The sequence below is a fragment of the Lissotriton vulgaris genome, chromosome 1_1 (assembly GCF_964263255.1).
Source record: "Lissotriton vulgaris chromosome 1_1, aLisVul1.2, whole genome shotgun sequence".
Lineage (NCBI taxonomy): Eukaryota > Metazoa > Chordata > Amphibia > Caudata > Salamandridae > Lissotriton > Lissotriton vulgaris.
Genome location: NC_141685.1, coordinates 1,822,290,544 through 1,822,302,533, shown reverse-complemented (window position 1 = coordinate 1,822,302,533; position 11,990 = coordinate 1,822,290,544). Strand labels below are relative to the sequence as shown.

Genomic DNA, 11,990 nt, shown 5'->3' with positions numbered 1-11,990 from the left:
CTTGGAATGCTACCCAGAGCCATTGCCAGGGGTTAGACTGTGTGCAAGCATCGTCAAGGCACCTTTTGTTTGACTGATGGTACTGAAAAGACCATGTTGTGGCACACAGAGTATAGCATGCAGTGCTGGCAGGTAAAGTATGATAAGACGGCTGTATTATATCATGCAGTGCTGGGGAAGGCGTTATACTGTGAGGATCTCAGTGTAGCATGCAGTACTGGTAGGTGACCTTTGGTGTGGAGGCCGCAGTACAGCATGCAATACTAGTAGGTGACGTATGATGTGAAGGCCACAGTGGAGCATGCAAGACAGGCAGAGGAGATATGATAGTAGGCGAGGAATGCTGTGCGGGCCGCAGTACGGCATGCAGTACTAGCAGGTGACGTATGATCTGGAGAACAGCACGCACTACTGGTTGTGGAGGCATGAAATGAAGACTACATTATAGCACGCACTACATATACAGAAGGTAAGATGTGAAGGCCACAGTACAGCATGCAGTACTGGTAGGTGACGTCTCATGTGGAGGCCACAGAATAGCAGGCACTACAGGTACAGATGGTATGATGTTTCATTATATTCATTAAGTCAGAACTGAAGCACTTTCAATGTTATATGCAATGAAGCTGTAGTTGTTGCTTATTTATCGTATGCAAATAACAACCATTGACAAAGTCAATACTCCTGGCTTGTTGTAGGTGTAATGTCACTTGGTGTATTATATATCTGGATGCAATGACAGAAGCAGCAAAATACCAGTCGGACGGGGACGTTGCACTATGCTGAGCAGATTTTTAGCCTGGAGGTTTTTAAGCCACACTCTTACTTGCATTAGCCAGGCCCCTTTGAGAGACCCTCCAGTTTTTCATCCCACTTAAAGCCCTAGTTAAGGCCACAGTATAACATGCTGTACTGGGGGAGGAGATACGATGCACAAGTTACAGTATTGCACACAGTACTGGCAGAACAAGTGTGACGAGGAAGACACGAGTTGGCACTAAGAGGCGGTATAGTAGGTGTAATATAAAGGTGTAAAGGCCTTTTTGCAGTAGTGCGTATAGGCAGACACCATGTTGCATCACTCAAAGGAGCCAGATGACGTGAATAAATACGAGCTACATCTCCAGTACCGAAAGCGTGGTGTAAAAGCCAAGCTGCAGCATCCGTGTCAACTGAGTAAACACTGGGAAGGCCGCATTGTAGCACTCAGGTAAGGGGGAGCATGTAACACGCAGAGGCCACGTTGCACTGCTCACAGGTAGAGGAGGTTGATAAATACTCACACTATTACCTAGTACAGTTAGAAGAGGTATAGAATAAATGTCACGCTCCAGCACTACGTAAATAACGCGAAGTGTAAAGATGCATTTGTTGTACTCAACACAGGTGGAAGCTGTACCATGTAGAGGCCGCGCTGAGGAACTTGATATCGATAGATGACAGGAGGAGAGGTAAATGTTCAGTACAATGATATGATGAATACTTTGAGGGACAGATGCAGCACTCGGAACAGGCAGGTACGGATAGAAGAGGTATCTTGTAAAGACGGTGCTGCAGCTCTCAGTACAGGCAGATGAGTCATATACAGGGTAAGTATGGATAGAAGAGGTATCACTTAAAGGGCCTGCTGATTTTACTGGGAACAGGCCGGGGGGCAGAGAAGGTACGGATAGAAGAGGTGTCATGTAAAGACGGTGCTACAGCACGCGGCACAGGCAGAGGAGTCATGTACAGGGCAGGCAGCGCGTGGCACAGGCAGAGGAGTCATGTACAGGGTGTGTCCAGATAGAGGATGTGCCTTGTTTAGGCCGTGCTGCAGCACGGGGCACAGGCAGAGGAGTCATGTACAGGGTAGGTCCAGATAGAGGATGTGCCTTGTTTAGGCCATCCTGCAGCACTCGGTACAGGCAGAGGAGTCATTTGCGAGAAAGGTACGGAAAGAAGAGTTATGGGATGGCCATGCTGCAACACTCGGTATAGGGAGAGCATATGTAGCAAAGTCTCAGTACAGGGAGAAGAGGTGAACGCTGGGACCTAGGTGAAGGCTTTTCTGCACGTTACAGGTACATAAGGAGTGCTGGGCCTTAGAAGTAGTGCTGAGGCTGCACCTCAGTGCTCGGTGCAGGTAAAGAGTAGAGGTGGAGAAGGCACCAGTGCGGCGAGAGGGCGGGCCGCAAGACTCCATAAACGGCCATGCGCTATCGATCAGCCGAGCGCCTGTTAACAGACTGCATCTAGCGCACGCAGAGCAGGCAGGGAAGAGCAGCCCGAGCCTTATTAGAGTTCACAGCAGACACGTTGATGCTGAGGGAGCGTCAAAGTGCGCCTTCTTCGTGCTCGGTTTGAAATGTTCTAGCGAACCTCCCCACCGCCCACTGTTGCTGCTATAACATAAGGTATACAACCGTTACAACGCAACTTTTACAACCACCTACCATTACAACGCAACTTTTACCACGCAAACTATTACAACGCATTGCGCTGGGGGGCGCTCTAGGATAGGGAATAGGTTAATTTACTATCCAATAACCTTCCCTACTATCCACAGGGACTGGAGTTGGAATAGTAAATTAAACTATTCACTATCCAGCGCCTAAAAGCATTATGCGTTGTAATGGTATGCGTGGTAAAAACCGCGTTGTAAAGGTAGGCGTTGTAAAAGTATGCGTTGTAACGTCATACATCCATAACATAATTATTCTAGCATGGCTGACATGATGAATTAACATGTAGGCAGTGCTTTTGAAGTAGACGAATGAACGCGTTTTCCTCAGAATAAATTGATCTATTTTTTTAGCCCGCACTTTGGTTTTTTTTTGGATCGGCAGGATGCCGATTTTTTTAAAAACAAAAATATTTTTGGGGGCCTTGGGGGTCCTTGTCGGACCCCCTGAACAGGCCTAGGGGATCAGGGTGTTTCTACCCTGCCCCCTTTTCATGTTTTACATGTTTGTTTCTTAGGTTTCTGGTGCCTCGGTCTACCAAGGCACAAGATGGCTGCCAACACTTACTGATTTGGAGTGTTGGCAGCCAATTATAATACAGCTCGTGCACGGCATGGTGCACTTAGGATGCACGGATCCTGAGCGGCCGAAGATATATCATTACTTTTAAATGTCATTTTCTCAGGAACTACTGAACGGATTTACACCATTTAAGCAAAAGGCACGAGTCTGAACTGAGGACTACCTCTTTGCCAAATTTGGTGTAAATCCGTTCAGCAGTTCGGGCTGTAGCTGCGTCAAAAGGTCCTATGGAAAATTGCATGGGGAAAACACGTTTTGGGACCCCCCTGTTTTCTCGGCCCCCGCTACACGAATCATCCTGAGACTTCTAGGATAGGACCGGTCCGGAGCTGATAATTAGTTTTAAAAATTTCGCGAAGATTCATCAACCGGCGCCAAAGTTATTCCAAATAGAATGTTGCAGATTTCCTCTGGAAAATAGGTCCTAACTATAACTACCTACTGGCGACTGGTGACTATATATATATATATATATATATATATATATATATATATATATATATATATATATATATATATATATATATATATATATATATATATATATATAGATATATATAGATATATATATAGATATATATATATATTTTTTTCAGAACATATCACATGCACCATCTTCTCCAAGATGAGAACATAAAGTAGTTGCTGGGGGGATGCGTGAGGATTTCCTCCTTCCCTTCACACACATCAGTGATGATGGCCACAAGAGATTTTAGGATAAAAACTCAGACCACAAATCAACTAATTGGCTGCACATTTTATTTTCGAACCTTATCTCAACATTTGTTATTTTTTAACCTAAGACTATCACATGGCATGACAGTTCTGATGAGTATGCGCCTATTCCAAGAAAACTATCACAATTAATTACAGATACTGAGTATGTTACTGAACAGCAGCATTCTTTAGTGGATCTCTTGTGATTGTGTTTTCAGGATACCTCTACTCAACTTCGAATTCACCTCTCAAATACAATGTTCTACGCAATTTTGTAAAACCATACTGGTTAGTTTAACACAAATATCGAGGGACAAATTAAACATATTTTGTCAGGAAAGAAAAAAATAGAATCAACATAATATTCTTCATAAATACAAACTAAATACGTTTACAGTGAAACACTACAATTGAAGCTGAATCATTGAGTAAATTGTGTGATAGGTAAGCATGTAAATCCACCAGGTCGACCTCCCATGCAGACCGACCCTCGCCTGCCACTAGATCAAAGGCTACAGGACATGGAGAGGGTATACAGGCTAAGCACACAATAACGCTATACAGAAATGCAAGCACAGGCAGACCTCATAGAGGAACAGAGGGACATATTTACAAGTCCCTATCGCCACAGGAACATCACTTTTATGATAAAACCCTCACCTTATTTACAACCAAGCATTAAGCCACTTAACGTGGCTTAAAGCTGTCTTGTAAATAAGGCCCTCTTTCCTGCTACACTTAGCATTGCAAGGGCGTGCAATGTGTGTTGGGGTGGGCGTACTGCTGCAACACCAATTGATTTTGCCGCTGTCCCCTCTTTACAAGGGTGGAGTAAATAGGAGGCAGCACCAACATTTAAGACCAGGGAAAACAGCAAATCGCCATGAATGATTGTTCATGTGCAGGAAGGTGTCCCTTGCTGCACATAAACAATCATTTAAAAAATGACGAAGTGCAACTTCTATGTGTGCGTTACAATGCTGCACACATGGAAGTTACAATTCGCCGTTCTGGATTGTATATGTGTATGAAGGGACACCTCTTGGACATAAACAATCATTAATCACTATTGAGCAATGGTGTCTGTGTTGGTGCTAGGCAACTAGATTTAGCACCAGTGCTAGGAGAAGCGCACGGCTGCACCTCATTCTTACAATCCTGCATTTTCAGAATGGCGGAGCGTGGCGTTAGTAATGTTTGCTTAACGCCACGCTTCTCCATTCCCTTGTGAAAATAAGTTTCTACAATGACATTGTTACTGACATTGAGCTACTGATTCAACATAACGTTGGTTTGAGTCACGTGTTTCCATTACATTCAGGATAGCTCCCTAAGGCATCGCAGAGACTTATTAGGTGTTCTTTCATTTGATGAAGAGCCCCTTTGATCGCCCGGGGTGAATCAAGGACCTGGATACTCGAGGTGTAGGGATCATAGGAAACCGAAAAAGGCCTTTTTATCCTCACTGCATACTCCCTGCGGAAGAGTGAAAAAAAGCAGAGAGTGAGGTGCGGACACTGGTTTGGTGAACAAACCCAAACAAAGACAAGCTGACCACTCCTGTGCCCCTTCCCCAAGTATGTTTAGGGGCCCATTTGCAACCTGCCAGTCATTTTTTCGAAACAGTTGTGGAAATCCCTAAAAGGTGTTACCACAGACATACCGTTAATGCCTACCAATGTTTCCAGCAGTTAAATGCTACTGCAGTCAGTATGTGGAAATATATTACTACCGCTTAGACATCAAAATTAACTAAGACCATAAGTGAAGCTCTTTAGCCTGTAACATATTGAGGACCTATGTACACTGGTTTCAAACAGGGTCTACCCCTAAAAGTTCTGAACATAGCCGGAGTATCACCATGATGTACAGTTTCCTCAGCTTACACCATTGTATGGGCAATAGGAAGTAGAATTACTGTGATAATGGTACATCTTCCTAAAACTTTGCTTCAGCTCTCACATGTAAGTCTGATCAGTTGCTCTGCAGTGATTCATTGAGTTACAATATTGTTCTTCTTGAGGTAGGTGTCTTATTCTGTTGCCAGCAGCACATCTTTGAACCTGATGCTGTGGAAATTAATGCTTGGAGTTTGTGAACAAACCAATGGAAAAAAACTGCATTCTAATCAACCTGCCAAATCCCACTCATATTCTATGCCTGGTATCCTGCTCCTGGCACCACCCCAAAGAATCTCTATACATGGCTTAATACCCACCCCCAAACACACAAATATGGCATCCTGTATCAAACAATTATCCACAACTTGCATACACCTATCATATCTGGCATTCTACCACCACACCCACCATAAAAGCTCATACCTGAGGATTTGTCACCCCTTATCTAGAATTATACTCCACCTCCCTTCCAAGCATCTCTCAAACCTGGCTTTATTCCCCTCATACACAAACACACAAACCTGCCTCCTATGCTACCAGCATATCCAAAGTAGACTATTCATCTAAACGTGCATGTTGAACTTGGCCCTTTTTGCAGGGTCATCACAGAAATGTTTGCCTTCCTCCTGTATTGTTTCTGACCCTTTTTTGTTAATTTTATGACTCTGGGCACTTTCCCTCTACTGATCAGTGCTAAAATGCATATGCTGTCTGTGTAAATTGTATTTATGGATTGCTGATTCCATGATTGCCATATTTGATTTACTTGTCAGACCCTAGTATAGTGCATTGTGTGTTCCCAGGGCCTGTATATCAAATTTTGCTAGTGGGCTGCAGCACTGATTGTGCCACCCACAGAAGCAGCCTGTGAAAGGTAGCTTGGCCTGCCATTGCAGAGCCTGTGTGCAGTCTGGGACTGCCATGTCGACTTGGCAAGTGCACACACTTGCCAATCCCTCAATATTACCTTTTCTACATATTAGTGACCCCTAAGGTAGGACCAAGGTACCCCTGTGGGCAGAGTGCATTGTATGTGAAAGGTATGACATGCCCTGATGTGTGTGGCATGTCCTGATAGTGAAATACTGCCAATTTCGTTTTGCACTATTGCAAGGCTACCTGGTCCTATAGGACAGAATGGGGAGTTTGTTTATAACATCTTATAAACATAACTGGCCCTGGGAACAAGGTAGAAAAATAAAGTTTAGTATACCTGAACTCAGAATGTTAAAATGCATCTTTTAGTGAGGGTGATTTTTACATTCTATGTTTGAAAACACCACTTTTAGAAAGCAGGTATTTGCTTGCCTGACCATCCAGTGTGCCTCTGCTAGGTTTGTGTATTGCATGTCTGGATTTTGGATGACAGGGGCTGGAGAGGTGCAGCGGCTCCAGAAGGCTGATGAATAAGGGCTGGGCTGAATAGGCCTGGTCTGCATTTGGAGTAGTGGGAAGATTAACACCTGCACCTGAATAGGGCTGTGCCTGCCTTCCACAATCATGGCTCCGCCCCCCTGTGGTGTTTCTGGAGCCAGGGCTCATATTGACAATATAGGTTGTTGTTCACTTGTAAGGGCCCCACTGAAATGGTTTTGGCTGGGTACAGGCACTCTCTGCCTTCAGGGAACAAAGGGTTTTTGGGTATAAAAAGAGGTGCCCAGACCCCGACTTTTAGATCACTTCTGGGAATCAAGAGGAACCTTTGCCAAGGAGAAGAACCTTATAAGCTGAGGAGGAATACTGCTGCTGTGCTGTTTGCTGTCTGGGGTTGGACTGAAGTGGCTGCTTGCTGCCAAGGAAAGGAGAAAAGGACTTTGCTGTTTGCTTTGTAATCTTGAGGAAGATCTCCAAGGGCTTGAAACTGAACTTGCCTCTTGTTCTGAAGTCTCAGGGACACAAATACCTCACCACCAGCTCCCCTGAATTTCCATGCTGGGAATTCCAACCTGCAAAGAGGGGCCTGCTGCGGTTTAGGACCTCTGGAGACTGTCTGTCACTGTGAGCTTGAAAATTGAAGCAAAAGAAGTGTGTTGCATCCGCATCTTTTTTTTCTGATGCATCTCCGAAGAAAACCGTTGCAGCGCCTGCTGCGGCTTGAGAAATCGCTGCGCGCGTAATTGGGATCAACAATCTCCGAAGTTCAAGATCACCGCACGGATCCCGACGCAAGCCTGCTGTGTGGCTGCATGAAGTCACGCATTGTACCAGGTCAAAGCTTCACATCAAAGCGCCAAGACTGTTGCATTGTTGGGGACCACAGTAAGAAACAGACGCATCAACTCCCCACGCAGTAAGAAATCGACCCATCACCTCCCCTGCTCTGCAGTAAGGAACCAACGCATCACCTCAGATGAGTTTAAGAAACCAACGCATCACCTTCCCTGCGGCCATTTGTTTGTTTTGCGTGACGCATCTAAGGTACTTTTGAGAAAAGTGTTGCATTCGCAACTTGCATTGAACTGAACTATTTCTACCATTTCAAAGTCTTATTTTTAATGCTGTATTGCGTATTTTCGTTGTTTGGCCTTGTTTTCATTTAGATAACGTTTATTTATTTTTCTAAACTGGTGTGGTGTCCATTTGTAGCGTTTTCACTTTGTTACTGTATGTGTTCACAAATGCTTTACACACTGCCTCTGAGATAGTCTGTCTGCTTGTGCCAAGCTACCAAGGGGGGTGAGCAGGGGTTATTTTAGGAGTGTAACCCCATTACCCTGTCTAGAAGCAAGGGTCCCTATTTGGACAAATGTGCAAACCATTGCTAACGAGAGACCCCCATTTCTAATAGTGCACCTCCCCAATCCGGTATAGGGCCAATAGCAGACATCCTGCTGCCCCATCCCTTCAAAATAGCATATTCCTGGTGACATCACATCCATCTTCACTCATCTTTTCCGTCTTTGCTTATGGAAAACAGCAAATGAGACCCACTTCCTCTGCGGCAGAAGACTTTGTGATTCCAATCACTTACCTTCTAGATATCTCTAACAGAGAACAAACATTTTGTCAAGTGGCATATCCATTTCACTTAGCTTTGAAAAGTCTGTACTGAGTAGTCAGACACCTTAAGGCACATTTACTACTATTTTATGCAATGCAGCACAGCAGCGAAAGTTGTTGTGCTACATTGTGTGAAAGGGAGAGAGCAGGATTTCTGTAATCCTGAGAGCTGTTACCCAATGAGGCTGTGTTGCGCCATGCACACACCATTCTACTATAGTTCAAAGTTGTATGCATGAGTCAGGCATACATTTTGTACTGGAAGGGTAAAAGTCCAGTGCAAAACATTATTCTTGAACTAAATTCCACTTTGTATGTGTTATGTACAATGCAATAACAATTGATGGCAGTGGTTCAGTCTTTAAATTCCAGTTCCAATGCTGAGAACAGAGCAATAAGTTCAGTATGAGCATTCCACTACCAGAAGAACAAATGACAGAGACGAGATTGGAGAGAGACATCGGCTTCGACATCCTGTCTTTATTTCACTTATGGATTCTGTGTTTAGAAAGACGTTGGAGAGCTTCAAGAACAAGGATAGGGAGATCCTTGTGGGTTTTGTAAAGGGCCTGTTACAGAAACTGTCAAGTGTGAAGTATATTATAGAATCCCAGGGAGCGAGTGCTGTGGCGTTAGGCTCTCTTAGTCCCATAGTACAGGGGAGGGAGTCCTGTGGTGTTAGGCTCTATTAGTTCCATAGCACAGGTTATCCCTAGACACGTTCCACAGTATCCTTGAATTTACATTGCATAATTTTCCCAGGATACACCATGCCCCCCCCTTTGATCCCACCTGGAATCACCGACCTTTGGGTGGGTTAAGTCTTGAAGCTAGCCCTACAAAATGCTAAGACTAGGGAAGAAGAAGAGAAGGCCATGGAGTTTGAGAGGGAGAAGTTAGGATTAGTTGCTAGGAACTAGAGGAAGGAGGTAGGAGAAAGAGAAGGAATGGGCCAGAGAGGAAAATAATTGGAAAGGAGAGTGTTAGAAATTGGATCTGTAGTTGGCAGAGGTATGCACCCTGTCCAGGTAGGTACTACATCCTAGTCAGGGTAAGGCAGATACACAGTATAGAGTAACCTGTGCTCCCAACCCGGTAGCTTGGCACAGAACAGTTATGACTTAACTTAAGAGGCAATGTATAAAGTATTTGTGCAACACTTAAATGACAATAACATTGTGAAAACTGATCAAAAAGAATCCACACCAGTTTAGAAGAGTAGAGAATATTTATCTGAGTAAAATAGGACCAAAACTACAAATTCCAAAAGGTAGAACTCTAGATATGAATTTTTAAATCATAAACTGCAATATAGTGCTTAAAGTCAATAGCTTAGGGGCTTCTTGAGGTTGCAGTAGACCAGGGTGAATCCAAAGTTTCATGCCTAAGACGATAGAGGACAGGCCGGCTACAGGACTCATCCATGGCCCACTGAAAAAGTTCCTTGGATGGAGCAAGTGTCCGCGTCGAGGACTTGATTCATTGGTTCCAATTCACATAGTCGGGTCCCTTGTCGCCGTCGAGCCACTTACGATGCAGGTGCTGCATCATTTTCAAGTCTCGCAGTGATGTCTTTGGATCGGCAATGCGTCGTTGTCGAGCCTCGCTGTCGTGACCCACGTTGTTGTTGCATCGACAATGCATCAGCGTGGAAGACCACTATGTCAGTTCAAATTAGTGCAAAGTCATCACTGCATCAATTATTGCAGAAAAAAATTTGCAGCACCAACATTTAATGCCCAGGGCTGGATTGGCTTCTCTTGGCAGGGCAGAACTCACAGTTGGTAGAGTCCAGCAGCTGAAGCAGAGTTGAGGAAAGTCTGTGATGGCCCTGACAGCGGGCAAGCCAGCAAGCCCTTAGAGAAACATGGGTTCATGGGTGTAGAATGCAAGTCCAGTCCTTCTCACTCCCAAAGCAAGAAGCTGCAGGATAACACAGCAAATCAGGTAGCATTGTGGCAGTCCCTCCTGCATCACAGCAATCAGCAGTTAAAAGGCCAACACAGCAAAGCAGTTAGCAGAGTGGCAGACCCTTCTATAGCACAGCAGCTATTCTTCCTAGCAGAATGTTCTTGGTTCCAGCAAAGTTCGAATTTGGTGAAGTCAGGGGTCCAGTACTTATACCCAGTTGTGCTTTCGAATTTGGAGAGACATCAAAGAGGCCTTTGAAGATGACAAGTTCCTCGATTTCTCGCTCTGACTCCAGATTCACCACAGAGGGGTATACAGCTCTTTGTGTGGGGACAGGCACAGCTCTATTCAGGTACAAGTGTCAGCTCCTCCATCCCAACCTACCTCAAGAAGGCCCATCAGCCTGGTGTTAGGACATCAGGATGCAAATGTCACTCCCCAGTTCCCTTTGCGTGACTGTGTAGGGGGAATGCACAGAGTCCAGCTATCACCCAACCCACATGTGTTTACGGAGACGGACAGAGGCACAGAATGGTTAAAGTAAGAAAATGCTAACTTTCTAAAAGTGGCTTTTTCAAACTTGCAATTTTGAAATCCGACTTCACCATTTTAAATTGTGAGTCTAGAAACATCAAAGTCCAAATCCCTATCTTTTCATAATTGGAAATTACACTTAAAAGATGTTTTAAGGCAATCCTCATATTAACCCATGGGAGAGGTAGGCTTTGCAGTAGTAAAAAATGAATTTGAATACACTGCACCATGCCCACAGGGCTGCCTAGGGCCTGCCTTAGGGGTGACATATTCAATAAAGGGCCGGTATGGGCCTGTCAAGTAGGTTAACGTGCTTGGTCGAAATGGCAGTTTAAAACCGCTCACACAGGCTCCACAGTGGCAGGTCTGAGACATGTTTAAAGGACTACTGAAGTTGGTGGCAATATCAGTGAGGAGGCCTACCAGTAGCATTTCATTTGCAAGCACTGGGCACATATAGTGCACTTTATTAGGGACTTATAAGTCAATTAAATACGCCAATTGTGGATCAGCTAATGTTATCATATTTTGAGTACAGAGCCAGTGCACTTTAACACTGGTTAGATGTGGTAAAGTGCCCATGATCCTAAATCCAGCAAAAATTAAGTCTGCAAAACAGGAGCTGATCGCGCACAAAGGAGCATATTATCTAGGGTTGCCGATATTTATCGCCGAGTGTGCTTAGCGTGCTTTCCTTTATCACCTGCTATTGCAGGAATATCTCGCCAAGTTAGAGCTGTTTTACCAACGCTCAACGCTATGGTGATAAATATTCCGCCGATAGCGGGCAAACGGCCAAACATAGCCTAAAAACAGCGATGTCCCTCCCAAAACGGCGATGATCTTGGTGATAAGGCCCTGTGACCTTAACCCCATAATCCACCTCCCATGTTAGGTATGC

The 11,990-nt window shown here is 44.6% G+C and overlaps 1 protein-coding gene across 1 annotated transcript in view; it reads right to left on the bottom strand.

Moving 5' to 3' along the window:
- Positions 1-4,818: 4,818 nt before the first annotated feature.
- The window catches only part of LOC147751276 (tyrosine 3-monooxygenase-like), a 309,602-nt gene continuing 302,430 nt past the window's right edge, over positions 4,819-11,990 (bottom strand). Inside the window, exon 12 of the mRNA XM_086933182.1 lies at positions 4,819-5,219. Within this exon, the coding sequence (XP_086789308.1) occupies positions 5,042-5,219 (178 nt within the window). The 3' untranslated portion in view covers positions 4,819-5,041. The remainder of the gene's footprint in view (positions 5,220-11,990) is intronic.